The sequence below is a fragment of the Echeneis naucrates genome, chromosome 15, assembly GCF_900963305.1.
Source record: "Echeneis naucrates chromosome 15, fEcheNa1.1, whole genome shotgun sequence".
Lineage (NCBI taxonomy): Eukaryota > Metazoa > Chordata > Actinopteri > Carangiformes > Echeneidae > Echeneis > Echeneis naucrates.
In genome coordinates, this window is record NC_042525.1 from 12,261,971 (window position 1) to 12,276,624 (window position 14,654).

Sequence of the window (14,654 nt, forward strand, 5' to 3'; positions counted from 1 at the left end):
TTGCAAAAACAACTTCTGAATCACTGGTTAGATTGTATGTGTTCTATGACAGCCTGATTGCTCAGTAAGAAGTCAACACATTTCTCTGCTCCTCACAGCAGCAGCAGTTGTTGTTGTTGTTGTTTGTTCTAAGACTTGGCCGTCACTCTGCATGTTTCATAGGACACTTCCGTGTGGTGTCTGCTTCCTGTGAGGGTTCGGAGTGCCACTCGGTATTAGATGGTGGTTGCTGGCGCCGTGCCGGGGCTCAATGCGGTATATACAGAGTAGATCCAGGCAGATGGGTCTGGGTTTTGGTCACAAGAGGTCTGCATCAGAGTGATGATACGGCTTTCTCCCAATGTCTTTTAAAACTCGTCTCAAATCAAACCAGTCAGCCAGACTCCGGCTCAGATGGTAATGAAAACCAAATGGGGACAAAAGAGAAGTGCGAGAAACAGAAAAAGAGAGGGTCTGAGAGAAAAGAGGGTTTTTTTCTGTGGTTACTTTGGAAGAGGAGCCGGTGTGAAGAGTTTAGAAAGTGACAGCACAGAATTGGGAAAGGAGTGGATTGTTTTATGGCACAAAAGTGAAGAGATTAAAAAGGTCACAGGAATGCAGAGGGAAATCTATATGAATGCTAAAGACGCAGCAGAGAAGAGACTGGATCACTTCAGACTTGTTCCACTTTTTCAAATGTAGTTTTGAGTTTATTCTTGTTTGTTGCGGTTAGTCAAACACTTATCGGGAATCCAATCACATTTTGCATCAAGGCATGAGAAGTGATGCATAGTGAACACCGAGTGCAGAGTCCATTACGCCAAGCCTCTTGATCCTTCCTGACACCAGCTTTTCTCCCAGTGTCTCAACAGCAGATCGGCAGATCAAAACAATGTGAGTAATTTGGACACCCAGAGCCCAATGAGATACATATATAGGTACCGAGTGCTTCACTGTGCGACTGCGTACAGCAACACCTCAGCCTCAACACCGCAGACCCCCAGGCTCTGTTTGTCTTTAAACATTTACTTTCAAAGGATTAATGCTCACGGGCGCCAGGTCCTCGTGCCGAGACAAAAAGGCGACACCAGGAATTCAAACACAGGAGTTCAAACACAGATCTTTGTACCTTTGACAGATTTTCAAGACCTCCCTATTTATGTTTTAGTTTGTGGCCCCTTGCATGTGATTGTGATGAGACCTGATAACTGTGCAACTCACAGCATACAGTTCCCAATAGTTTGTGGACCATGCCCTTGTTTCATGCTGTCCTCAGCCCATGCAAGGAAAAACAACAACAAAAAAGCAAAACTGATTTCCAAAGATGTTCTGTCACTGTTTGATAGTTGTTACCGCTAACAAAAAAAAGTTCTAATCCAGAGTTTGTGAAACTGAAGGCCTGTTTGTCCTGGTTTGATTTCTGACTTGTTAAAGGTAGCAGGGGAATGTCAGACATGCTGTCGTGGTAACATTAACCATGTCATCCTCTCCTTCCACCCACAGCCGTCCTAAATATGGACAACGCTGTGGTTGATCTGGAAACGCTGCAAGCACTTTATGAAAATGTGAGTATATCAATATGTTGTAGTGCTACTTGGAATGGGAGCTATGTCTTTATGGTTATGACAGCAATAAAAGTTTTTTAAATCTTGCAAATTTTTTGACTTTGAAGGGGAGGTTGATGAAGTCTCATGTGGACAGTGGCTTCAGCAAAATCAATAGACCGGTGAAATGACAATATCCCAAACTAAAATCATCTCTATATTTTCCTGCCAATGCTGAATCACATAAATACATAGCGTTGTGCAACAAATCCAGTATAAAGTAACACAACTGACAGCTCAGGCTGATCTTGACTGCTGCATTCTGTCTTGGAAAACCAGAGCCTTTTTTCCCTCTGCGGTTTGCTGCAAAAGTATTATTTTGGAACAGTTTGCTTGTGAAAAATAGAATGATTTATGGTTACACATTTCATGCCATATATGAATAACAGGCAATCATTTCATTAAAGAATGAAATCCAAGAAGACTCAACAAGCTGTGTTATCAACAAAATGGCAGAAAATCATTCATCAGCTGTTTAGCCTTGTTTTATTTGGCACTTAACTGAGGGTAAACCACGAAACACCAACTGCTATCCGTCACACGATACCTTTCCAAGATTATCAAAAGCTGAACTTTTACAGAGTAGATGGGGATAAAAACTACTTTGTAATTAAATTGGCACGCCTGTAATTTGGGATTTGCAGTGTCAGTCACAGATGTCACTCTACTGTGGACATATTTCTATGTGGAGTTCTTAATCCATGTTCCACTTGAAAGGGTGAACTAAAGGAAGTGTGCATTAGATACCAAAACAAACAGGCAAGCCACAAACCGGACTGGCATGTGTGCTGTTTGAGTCAGCCCTGTATAGATCTGTCTGCTGGTCTGGTAGGAGACCAACACTTTTACATAGTAAACATGCCCCCCGATACACACACACACACACACACACACACTGGATTCAATTGATTCCATTTTTGTAATGCCCCTGTGCAAAGGAAATGGTAGTTGAGGAACACTCGTGTTGGTGTCACATGGCTCCTCTTGAAAGTGTTGTTGTGTGTAAAAGGAAGAGGACAGACTGCACTGAGCTTCGCCAAGTGAAACCACCACAATCTATTGTATAATATTAGGATAAAAGAGAAGAATAGCAAAGCTGTCATCACTGTTTTCCAACATGTCTCCATTTTGGCGAAGAAGGGCTCCCTGTATATAGTAGATACATATTCATCAAACCTCCCCCGTCCCGTAGAAATCTGGTCAGCAAAGAATGGGACATGAAAATGGGCATGTTTTCCACATTTCAACTGCAATACAGTTTTAAGATGCTGTGAAATTCCTGTGAATTGTTTTTTGGCACAACTACACAGGAGAGGCCTGGACCTTTGGCTGCCAGAGGCATATTAATAATGTTGATCATGGGAATGAGACTGAGGCTTGAGACAAGCTGTAGTTATGAACCAATGTGTCATAACTGAGGATCAAAAGTCTTCTAACCTCTCCACTCACCCCAAGACTTCAAGCCCTCTTCCTCTCCCCCTCTCCCCCTTATGGCCTAAGGCGATGTTATTGGGTAGAGGAGCCAAATTGTTTCTCTTTTGTATTGCGAGACTCCATCCTGTCTGTGGGTCTCCAGCCCCCTAAACCACAGTTGGCAGCAGTCAGCCTGTCTTGAGGAATGTGAGGGGCTTCTAATGGTTACACCCTCACTCACTGTGGTAGGAGCTCGATCACACACTGCTCTCCCCCATTCTTTGGCTTCTCTCCCTCTCACACACAAAAACATACTCGCAAACAAACATGTTGACCCATACAAACGCGCACATACCATACTGTATGTGCACACACAGACGCGCACAGGCGGGGACAGAGTCGCTCAGTCTGTGAGCTGTGGATTACAGCCACTCCTTTTCTTTGAACAATAAGCCACCATTAAAGGGGTCGCAGTGATAGTGGGACGCGGCTCCCTCCCCTTTAATATCACGAGCCGTAATCTGGGTCCAGACTGGTTGTCTGAAGTTGAAGTTCATGCTCCTTTCAGCTGATGGTAGCTTAATGTCACAGAGGTCAGTTACAGCTGTCATCCGTCATGAGTCTTAACACTACAACCGTTCAACTCATACTACATATTTTTTTATTTTTATATTTTGAAATGCCTTGTGAAGTCTTAATATGTTTTACATGATTATTACAGGATAGAGTTTGTCGTTTAAAGGACTGTTATTTGGCAGTTTAATGTACAAAGAATCTCATAAATGGTGTTTCATTGAAAATTGAGTGACATAAATAGTGATTAAGCTCTGGCTGGCTCTGTTTAGCCCAGTGCTAGAAACCTGGCTAATGAATAACACTTGGCTACTGCTGGAGTTCTGGCATCACAAATATCATCCTACTTTCCTTTGCATTTGATATTCCACATGGGACTGTATTTCTCATGCTAACAACCACTGCAACATGCCCTAGCAATTCAAAGATCACACGCTAATGCCTACTTGTCCCCAATTACACCAAACACTGCTGGGCTCCACTGCTGCCCTTTGAAAAGGATCTGCTTTGTGTTAAATATATTTACACTTGAAAACATCTCGAGAGAAGGCGAAGGAGAGCTTGCCCTCGTCGACAGAAGGCAGCGGTGTGTAGAATACTAATCGGGCCTTCAGTCCGTTTGATGCTGGTGTTTGATGTTTTCCAAGGATCCATGCTGTGGCTAAACCCCAGAGAGAAAGATGGAGAGCAACAGAGGCAGAGACCAGACTGTGGAGAGCCAGACTTAGGGGGTCTATGGACTCTGTACGGACTGGGAGAAAGTTTACATTCTGTTCCTGGGGATGGTTTTATTGTTTTGCCCATCTGCGTGAGACACATTAACATCTATTGTTTTAGCCTCTTGTGAAATGAAGGGGCATTTCTGGCCTGTTTTTTCTTAAACCACCTTGTATAAAACTGTGGTCCAGAGCCTGACAACATGATAATAGTTAGGAATGTAGTCTGGCTGAAAGCATTTATGAAACGTATACTGTATAGGCTGGCATACACTGCCAGTTTGTGTACAATATGGCACAATCTGAAAATTCTTTTACACTTGAGCGGAAATTTGTCAACAAAGGAAACGAGAACTAAGCTGAAGAACCAACCAACCTTATAAGGGGTTCTGGTGATTTTGACACATCACATGCTCTTCATCTGTAGATGGATTTAGTCATTTGTCATGAAAATGTAAATGTTGATTTTAAAGACTACTTTTCCATGCTGGCTTTAAAGGAGAGGTTCATGGTCCAAAAACAGCAATTTACATAACATTACCTCAAGGTCTATTGAATAACTTTTCTGGTGCCGTCATATATGTCGTCATATCTCCATCAACATTTATTCAGATCATCATATACTGTTTTTTTTAATTGTGGCACTAATGACTCAGAGGTGCTGATGATAAAGGCAGCACCCACTTTACAGGATATAGATTTAAGAAACTTAACGCCAAAGCTAGGATCAATGTCAAAGTATTGCTTCACAAATCTTCAGTAATGCATAAGAATATATAAATAATGTGGTCAGGCAAGCATTTCTGTTAAATATTAACCTACTTATTATTAATTCCTGCTTAAATAAATCTACATTTTTATCTGACAGAGAGCTCAAAGTGATGAGATGGACAGCATTAAGAAGCATATTAAATCAACTGTAGACAAGGAGGATGCCAAACCCCTTGACAAGCCTGAGCAGTAAGAGCCAGCTCTCCTTTCTGAGTTAAATTTATAACACAAGACACATGTCATTAAGCAGATGTGTTATGGTGACAAATCTTTTCTGTCCCTCTAGGTTTCTATTCCAGCTATCAAAAATCCCCAACTTCTCTGAACGGGTGTTTTGCATCCTGTTTCAGTCAACTTTCCATGAATGTATCACCTCAGTCATCCGCAAAGTAGAAATCCTTCAGCGAGTGTGTAAGGTGAGTCACTGACCTCTCTCATTTAATTTTCTGCGCTGTCACTCAGTTTAACCTTCATGTCTTCATCACATCTATTTGTGCGTGCATGTGTGCGCCAGAGTCTCCAGAGTGGTAAGTGTGTATTGCAGATTCTTGGCCTGGTGCTGGCTTTCGGCAACTTCATGAACGGAGGTAATCGCTCCCGAGGGCAGGCTGATGGCTTCACCTTGGACATTCTGCCAAAACTGAAGGACGTTAAGAGCAGTGTGAGTCTTTCCAGGAGCAAAAGCAAACATCACTCATGATATAAGAACAGACTGTGACTGTAGTGTTGTTCTCAAGCAAACAGGAAGTGTATGTGGAAAAAATAGTTAAGGAGACAAGCTTATGTGACTTATTTGCACCCACACAGCTTTATTCTGCCATAAAGCATTCTTGTATAGACAAATGGTGGTGAGCGGAGAGTCCAGGAGTTGAAAAGGACCTTCATTATGACCAAACAGACCATAGCTGTGCACATTGAGTGGAGAGACCATTCTGTTTACTGTTCCTATTCAATATCACAACAGGCTCAGTGTATCCTTGGCACTGCCATATAAGGACTGAGTGGTTAGTGTTTTTTGTGGTGGTGAACCCAAGTAAGGTATCCATAAAGAACATCAAACTTTCCACACACTCGGAGTTATGACAGCCAGCCCAGCAGAGTTGTGTTTTGTTGTATTGCTCCACCAAAGTCATGATTTATCCCCAACTTCTAAGAGCGCTGTCCTTATTCTTGTTTGCCCTGCACAAATTAAAACGTCCTGCTCCAAAATGATTAAATTAATAAATAAAGGGGTTTTGGTTTATTTATTTGAATCTTTTTTTTTCTCTCTCTCTTTCAGGATAACTCCCAGAGTCTTTTGTCCTACATTGTTGCTTACTATCTAAGGCACTTTGATGAGGTATGTTTTGGTTCCTGTTTATTTGAATCACTTTTCTGTTTTAGTCTGATTTGCTTAGAAATCCTTCCAGAGCTCTCTTTTCATCTCCTCTCTTGCCAGAGGATACCATGGCTTATCCTTTATCAAATTATTTATTTTCCCTTTCCGCGTTTACGGCAGAAACAAATCTCTCTCCTTCTCTGGCCCTCACTTATAATTCTCCTTCAGTCTTTCACTCTTCATCTCCTGCTCTCACTCTGCTTTGGTCTGGCTTCATTCAAACCTGCAGCCTGTTCATTGGCACTGCATCCAAAGGAGAACTAGTGTAAATAATTAAGTTCTCCAGATGAGATGAACTCAGTAGAGTGCTGCCTGCCAAAATCAACCTGCATGACATGACTCTAGCACTCATAAAGGCCTTGTAGTAACTCTGATGGAGAGGATTGCAGTCTACTTTCTGCACCAACTGTAGTGGTCGTTATCTTCTGCAGTGTCAGCCATATCTTCTCTGGGATGTTTGGACTGCTAATAAGTGCATACAGGTCTCTGGAGACATTTATTTCAATCTGGCCTGCTGTGTACAGTATATACTAGAGAGGCCCTTGTCCATTTGAAAAAGATTGTCTTTGACGTTTAGTGTGTGTGTGTACATATGAATGTACGTTGTGCTTTACCAGGATGCTGGCAGAGAAACCTGTGTCTACCCTCTGCCCGAGCCCCAAGACCTTTTCCAGGCCTCCCAGATGAAGTTTGAGGACTTCCAAAGAGATTTGCGCAAGCTGAGGAAAGACCTCAATGGTATGGTTGTCAATTTACCTTACAAAGCATTTCCAGTTCTGAGCAAATCCAAAACCTTTTAACGATATGTTTACAACTAGGTTATCATGTAATATTCAGCACATTACAGCAGTTTTATACCATGTTTAAAATGCCATCGCATGGCTGTTTATGAAGCAATAAATTATGTATTAATCCCAGCACATATCACCTAGTGCAATGGAAAATAATTTCCCAATCCTGACCAGCTATGGTCATGTGCGGATCGTAGAGGCGGATCAACAGAGAGATAGCATCTGTTTGTCGTACAGACGAGCAAACCAGAAGCAGATGTGACTTTTGTCAGATGTAGACTCCTGTTGGACCTGGCGTGCCTTAACCGTCCTCATGAAATAGAGATCAAAATACAGAGGGGCGAGGTCAGAGAACTTCCACTACCTGCGTACATGATTAAATGTTCATCGGCCATTCGCTGAACTGAAAGAGACTCTCCTCAAGCATTGAATCACCTCACTGACCCTGCAAGCAACAAAGCACCAACACGCAACAATGAGAATTTCATATATTCCTGCAGCTCCTTTTACATGTTGTGCGTCATTACTTTGCCCAGATGTGTCCTCAATATGACTCATGGATAAACTGATTTAGTCAGTCGCTAACTTTTTGAATCATCAGTTCATTTAACTTTTTTCATTCAGGTCTTCATTCATCAGACAGATTTTCAACCTGTACTTGAATTAATAAATGTTGTTAAGAAATTGCATATATTGCATGATCATTCCTTTTGCTACTCAGAAAAATCATCCAAATCGACTGCCTTGGGGGGAAAAAAGGGATGGAACGAAAATGATTGTAGTTGAAATTTGACAAATAAAAAAAAATTGGCTGCACGTAATTACTCTTTCAAAACTTAACCCTAAGTATATCAAGTGTATTATGAATGTCATTATCTGATGACTTTATTATCTTCACAAACCATCAACTTTGGGGGAATAAAAATGAAGCCAAAATGTTTTGAGCCAGAATTCCCATTCACCCATCCGTGCATCTGTGTAATCGCTCACTGAAGTGATGATATGATGAGAGTGTTAGCACTTGTTAGTTTTGCTGTTAAACGTATCAGCATATGAATTAACAAAAATCTGTAGAAATAAATAAGCTTTATAAAAATACACAAAGAATGTTGGATTATACAGTATGTTAGGATGTCAGGACAAAACTCGCTTGACGAGCCAATTGGTTGAGTGAGAAAGAGTCCTAATGAATGAGGCAAGTTGGAAATGATCTTTCATTTTGTCTCAAGTCAATTGGCACTCAGAACGTTTTCCAATGGCTGAATGCTAACTGGGGGTGACAAATGACCGTGTATTTTCGTGCAAACATGCATGTGCACTAGTCTGAGTATTTAAGTATGTTTGTGTGCTTGTAGCTCATTTGACAATTCCCCAAACCCTGTCTGTTCTTTATCATGTTTTATGTATCTCTGCTGCTAAACCAATCAGGTGCCTGTTCCATGTTGCCAAATATTGTTTTTCCTCAGATTTAATGATTCTTTGGGCTGTTCATTATTTGCAATTCATAAAGATGGAGTTGCTCACCGGGGAAATAGACTTGCGTTTGCTTCGACCCCAGTGGTGGTGGCGGCACAGACTCTGTTCATAAATACATCATCACATGCTCTACCTGCAGACCTCTTCATTACCTAGCAGAGCCGGCTGAGCACTCTAACAGACATGGGCTTCGATGACAGTTCCCAGAGGAAGGCTCTGATAAGTAGGCGGTGCAGTAATGGCCTTGGCTGCTCTGAAGGACATCACAAAGCGGCTCAGTGGAGAGATCTCACTGTGTACCTTTTTTAGGCTGAGGCACCATATGGTCTATGAATTACCATTTGCTTAGTCCTGGCCTTCCCGTTCCGTTAAGCGTCTTTCGGCCTCTCTGCCACTGAGGCCTTGTGCTGCGTTTGCGTATCCGTTATGTTTGCAGATATAGCATGACGATAGGTTTCTCCTGGGATCAGAACGCAGGCCTCCCTGGTTCCTGCGAGCGCCTTGTTAGTCATTATAGGTCATTATGTCTTTGCTGACCCTTATTCAGGAGACATTCAGTGGAGATTTATCACGACAATCTCAACAAGGGAGAAGTGTATTGTAGAGTAATTACAACATAATATTGCTCTACCTCCTAATCATTTCTCGTCATGATCATCTGCTGTTGTTTCAGCGTGCACTGCTGAGAGGGAGAAAGTCTGCAAATTGTCCTCTGAAGACAACCTGCAACCTTTCATGGACAAGATGGACACATTTCTGAGCCACGGTGAGACAATTTTGCAAAGCAACTCCAAAAAATGATTAAGACATTAAACAGTCTCACAGAGTAGTGATATTTTCTTCTTGTCAATAAATCCTATGAAAAGAAATGACCCCCCTAAGTGTTTATCTGAGCAGCCAAAGCCTGATATGTCTTATTTCACTTAGCATGAAGTTCTGTTGTGTCCAAAAACGATTAGACACATCATAAACCTCACTGTTGCTTTGGCTGACGTATGCTTTCATTCCCTTGAACATGGGCATGAGGTCCATACACGCTCTGCTCTGCTGCTGTTAACACTCACGGACAATGTCAACCCCCCCCCCCCCCCACACACACACGCACACACTTAAGGGACCATTTGCTGAAAACTTGTTTTAGTTGCTCCAGAGCCAGCAGAAGCATTAACAGCCGTTTACTCAAAAGTCTAAAGCGAAGGTTGCAATCCTCGCCCAGAGCAGTGTGTCTTGTCTATCACCTTTTCATTCTAGTGAAATTAGCATGTTAACCAGCTAGCACTTGCCCATTGCGTCACAATACAGTAGCTACTGACTGTAGCCTTCAGACTGCTCAGGGTGTGTATCATTAAACTCCTGTCCTCTCGTCTTGTAAACACCGAAGCTCTTCTCATTGTACAAATCATCATCACCAGTACCAGACAACACCAAACATTTTTTTAGAACAATGACTGAATGATTCATTTTATTAGACTATAAAACTTTTAATAATCTGAATCATTTTGGATCTTTTATTGGTTCGGATTACTATATCTCCAGGTTTATCTTTTTCAAAAATTAGGAAAAGTTCTCTCGTTCTGTATTCCCTTGATATACTGGAGATAAAAATTCCTCTGTGGTGTGAGAGCATGTGAAGCAGCTCATCAGTCACAATGATTTGATGTCTTCTTTGTCTGCAGACACATTTCCAAATCTGTTTCATGCTGTTTTGTGGGTGATATATATGCACACAAGGGTTCACTCAGCATTGTTTCCACAGGGACGTGTGTTTATTCCAGTGTGTATTGAATAACTAACAGTCATTGTTTCAAGTTTGCCTATCTGCTTTGATGGATTATGACTGCACTTGGTAGCTGGCCCGTTTATCTTGATCTGTACCGCTTTATAAAAGAGTACATCTTGCTCTGCCGTGAAGGAGGAGTAAGGATGGCCAGAGCTGAGCTTGTCATGACGCCTGGTAAATTGACTGCAGAGAAGAGAACTGGATGTCTGAGAGGCTGGAACAAAAATGACTTGTTCAGCACCTGATCCTTTTTATTATGTACTTTTCACATAATTTTTTTCACATACATTTTCCTGTTTTTCTGCTGACTTAAATGTTCAGACAGCTCCTCCATTAGTATATTTTTCTAGTTTCCATTCCTTATATACTGACCGCTCGGCCTAATTTCTAGTTAATTGAAATCAAATAACCGTCTGACTAATGCAGTCTGTTTACTGAAAAGACTGTTGAATAAACAGATGATTAAATTTGTGTGTCAGCTTACTAGCATGTTCACAATGACACACTGGAGGTGTAACCATTACGTCTCCAGTGTGATGTCATGTGTCACCATCTTAATTTTGCATGGAGCTCAACTCTCTCTCGCTCTTTTTATATATATTCATATATATATATATATATATATATATATATATATATATATATATATATATATATATATATATAGAGAGAGAGAGAGAGAGAGAATTTTATGGCATTAGTACTTAAAGCTACAAGCAGGATTCTGCTGTCTGTTCCAGTAATTAATCCAATAGTTGCTGAGATCTTTCTGTCTCAAACAAGGCATTGCACGACTTCTGTTCTAAAGGAGGTTCACAGTTCGTGCTGCATCTTTGTTCTCCATATTGTTGTGGCAAAACTCACTGAATGTGGAGTTGTGTTTATGTGTCATGCCTACCAGATGCTACACAGTTATGCTTTTATCTCCATAATCTGACATCTACAACAACACTGGGATATTGTGGTCCACTTCAAAGGTGTAAGACTTAGTTTGTTATGCTTGTTTTTACATAACAAGCCAAATGTCATTCCTTCTTTCATTCATTGGCTTCGACCCTGGTTACATTCAGTTTGGTGTTGTCCAAAGTCTCTGAAGGAGCCGGCTCACAGGCCTCTCACCAACTGCTTTTGTATTCAAATGAGAGTATAATATATAGCATATGTCCTTTGGCGGTAATGTTCACTGTCCATTTAAAGGAAGTCTGCAGATGAAAGCCTGTCTCCCATTTCCATCTCTCCCCCTCTCTATTCCTCTCGTTTTCTTTCTTTCTGTGTTCGGGAGAAATATGGGAGCGCTCTCTTTGATGCAAATGACGAGGTTTTTCCCTCTGAGAGCAGAATGTAAGCACCGGAACATGGATATGTGAGTCAGAAGGCTCCAGACGGGATTCTTGGGGTTCCTCCACTGCGGCGGTGAAAAAAAGAACAACAGCCAAATGTCTTATTTTTGTTATTTCTGTAATTTCTAAAAAGCCTGGGGTTAAACTGTTTCTGGCTCCACAGTTTAAACCACTTTTGTTTATTTTCTGACCATGAAACTAACCACAGAATAACAGTGGGAGCGGACTTGTTGGAGCTCGGCTGTTTGGTCTAGCTCGATTTTCCCCGCTCGCTTCACAAATTCTCATGCATACAGGCCTTTGATGGAGTCACTGAGACTTGGAAGAGAGTGCTGGCCATGTGATAATCTGTTTCTGATGGATATAAAGATTAGGAAGACTCACCTCCCTTTTTAGGCCGACATGGTGAAACATCAGACCTGTAGTAATTTTTCATGTCTACGTACAGCATGGTATTAAAATCACATATTAAACGGGATTATCTTCAATATAATTATGTCGAACCACATGACATTGGTATAAGAATGGATCTGACAATTTTAAATACTATTCTCAAAATGCATTCATTGTTTACTTTGTAGATTCATATTTTATCGGTTTAGTCGTCTTGACTGCCCGATACCAACACAATGCATCATTTTGAGTTCATCCCGGATCACTCAGTGTCGGGGGGATCTATTTAAAAGTCTCGGAGTTTATCTTAGTCAACTGATATTCAGTGTTTCTAGAAATAGCTCACCCATCACAGCGGGATCTTTTAGCTCAGCTTCAATTATCTTTGCTTTCTTGATGGAAGACAGTCCCGATAGAAAGATGCTTTTGACAAGCCCCATTCTTATTATTTATTTATTTATTTTTTAATCAATATGTCTTCATTTATTTATGAGCTGTCAGCAGAGAGACAGAGACTGTGGGATGCTGAATGATTTAGCATCCTGGAATAGTGAAGAACATTGCTGGCTTCAGCAACTTTGTCTGGGATCTTCAGATGCTGCGTTGGCCATACAGTAGATGGCAACCAGATATTCCTAAGATCTGAGCAGGGAAAGATCTCTGTCCTACCTACTGTCACGTCAGTCTTGGAAGCCCCTGGGGAAGCCATAGTTCATCTCTGGTCATTTGACAGTTTAAAGCAAAATCTGCTACAGATTATTGACCTTCAGGCGACGTAGAAACTATGAGGGAGAATTTATTGTCTATCATTTTGCCAATTGTCCAGCAGTACAGTGAAGATAAAGACCAAGAAAAATATAGCTGGAATCACTCCACCACAGCTCTTTTATATTTGAAAATCTGCTGAAAAAGCCTCTCCTAGATCTGAAATTTGATAAGCAGTGACCTGCGGCATTTTCCTGACTGAGGCTGTCACGTTTCACTGCCCTTCACTTATATCATAATTTATAACACAGTCAAAATGATCCTGATGGCCCACTGAGATAAGTGTTGTGGCCTGCTGGAAATATCTCTTAATGTGTACCATCGTGTCCAACTCCCCATTCTCTTATCCTCTCACTCTCTGTTTTACTCTCACGCCTTTGGCACACAAACATGCGCACACATACACAGTCATCTGTCTCCATTCGGAGTAAACCGGCACAAAGAAGCACTTGTCTTGAGGCTTGTAGTGCTCATTTGTCAGTTGTGCAACAGTGGACAGTCCAACACTTAATAACCTGGTGGCACAGCGCTGACCTTGACGATGACTGTTGGTTTAAGTTATGGTGACATGTTGAATCCTCCCATATATACAAGTTACACCACAGGTAAAATATGTATTTTCTGCAGGGAATCTTGAAATTATTATTTACCCAAACCAAACTGCTTTTTCTTTTAATTTACTTCCCACCAGCCAAAACAGAACTGGAAACACAAGAGAAGCAGCTGGAAGACACCCACAAGATGTAAGAACTTTTCTCTACATTTCTTTATATCTTTAAAATGTTCCCAGTCGCCCCCTTACCTGTAAACTCAATGCTCGCACTTGTTCTATTGTTATTTTCATTAAATGGTATTTTCAGCGTGCATGTGGAAGTAAAGGCAACACTGGATAAATGCAATCCAATGTAGTTTAAGAGTGACAAATTCTCACTGCAGTGAAGAAATATAATCCTGGTGCTTTGTCAATATTTAGGACTCTGGGTTCCTTTGGTTACATGGAAGGTGCAGGCCGTCATGCCAGGCCTTCAGTAGACGGGAGGCCCCCTGTGCGGTGTCTGTGTTGTTTATCTAAGCGGAGCGAGAGTAGACAGCCTTGGCTCCAGGCTTCTGTTACTGCTGGCTAGGAATGTGTTCCTATAGCACACTCCAAACAAAGAGACCTCAACCTGTCCACAGTATTGATCCACTGCAAATGGCCATCGCATTTAACACTCTAACATGCCTTCCCCACCGCCACGTGCACATCTTTCTTCTGCTAGACCTGTGTTAGACCTCCTCCATTTTTTTTTTCCCGCCTCTCAATCATGTTGACAGTCATATAGTGTGTGCAAGTTTATGTACACTAACATACACAACAGAGAGGAAGATACACATCAGGGATAGGACTGATAAATCTAAGCCCGCCATACAAGATGTCTGCGAGTTATACTTATACTCCTGGGAGTTCATATTTTTGACCAAAAATCAGAATGATTGTGCGATTTCTGTTTAATTTTTGTGGGCTGTTGCCCCTTTGAAATGCAGTCATCATTGGTTTGTGTTTTTTATGTTCCTCTACCACTAAATCTCTAAAAAAGCATATTATTTCAAGATTAACTTTCATATTTCGCATATTTGTGTAGCGCTGCCAGGTTTCACAACAATTGGTGTTGGTTTCTGTAATATCATGTTGTAA

General features: G+C 41.3%; 1 protein-coding gene across 1 annotated transcript in view; it reads left to right on the forward strand.

Moving 5' to 3' along the window:
* The window catches only part of fmn2a (formin 2a), a 33,935-nt gene that overhangs the window by 16,865 nt on the left and 2,416 nt on the right, over positions 1-14,654 (forward strand). Inside the window, exons 7-14 of the mRNA XM_029520888.1 lie at positions 1,483-1,544; positions 5,154-5,245; positions 5,343-5,472; positions 5,571-5,717; positions 6,336-6,395; positions 7,052-7,172; positions 9,375-9,467; positions 13,671-13,722. Coding sequence (XP_029376748.1) covers positions 1,483-1,544; positions 5,154-5,245; positions 5,343-5,472; positions 5,571-5,717; positions 6,336-6,395; positions 7,052-7,172; positions 9,375-9,467; positions 13,671-13,722 — 757 coding nt within the window. The remainder of the gene's footprint in view (positions 1-1,482; positions 1,545-5,153; positions 5,246-5,342; positions 5,473-5,570; positions 5,718-6,335; positions 6,396-7,051; positions 7,173-9,374; positions 9,468-13,670; positions 13,723-14,654) is intronic.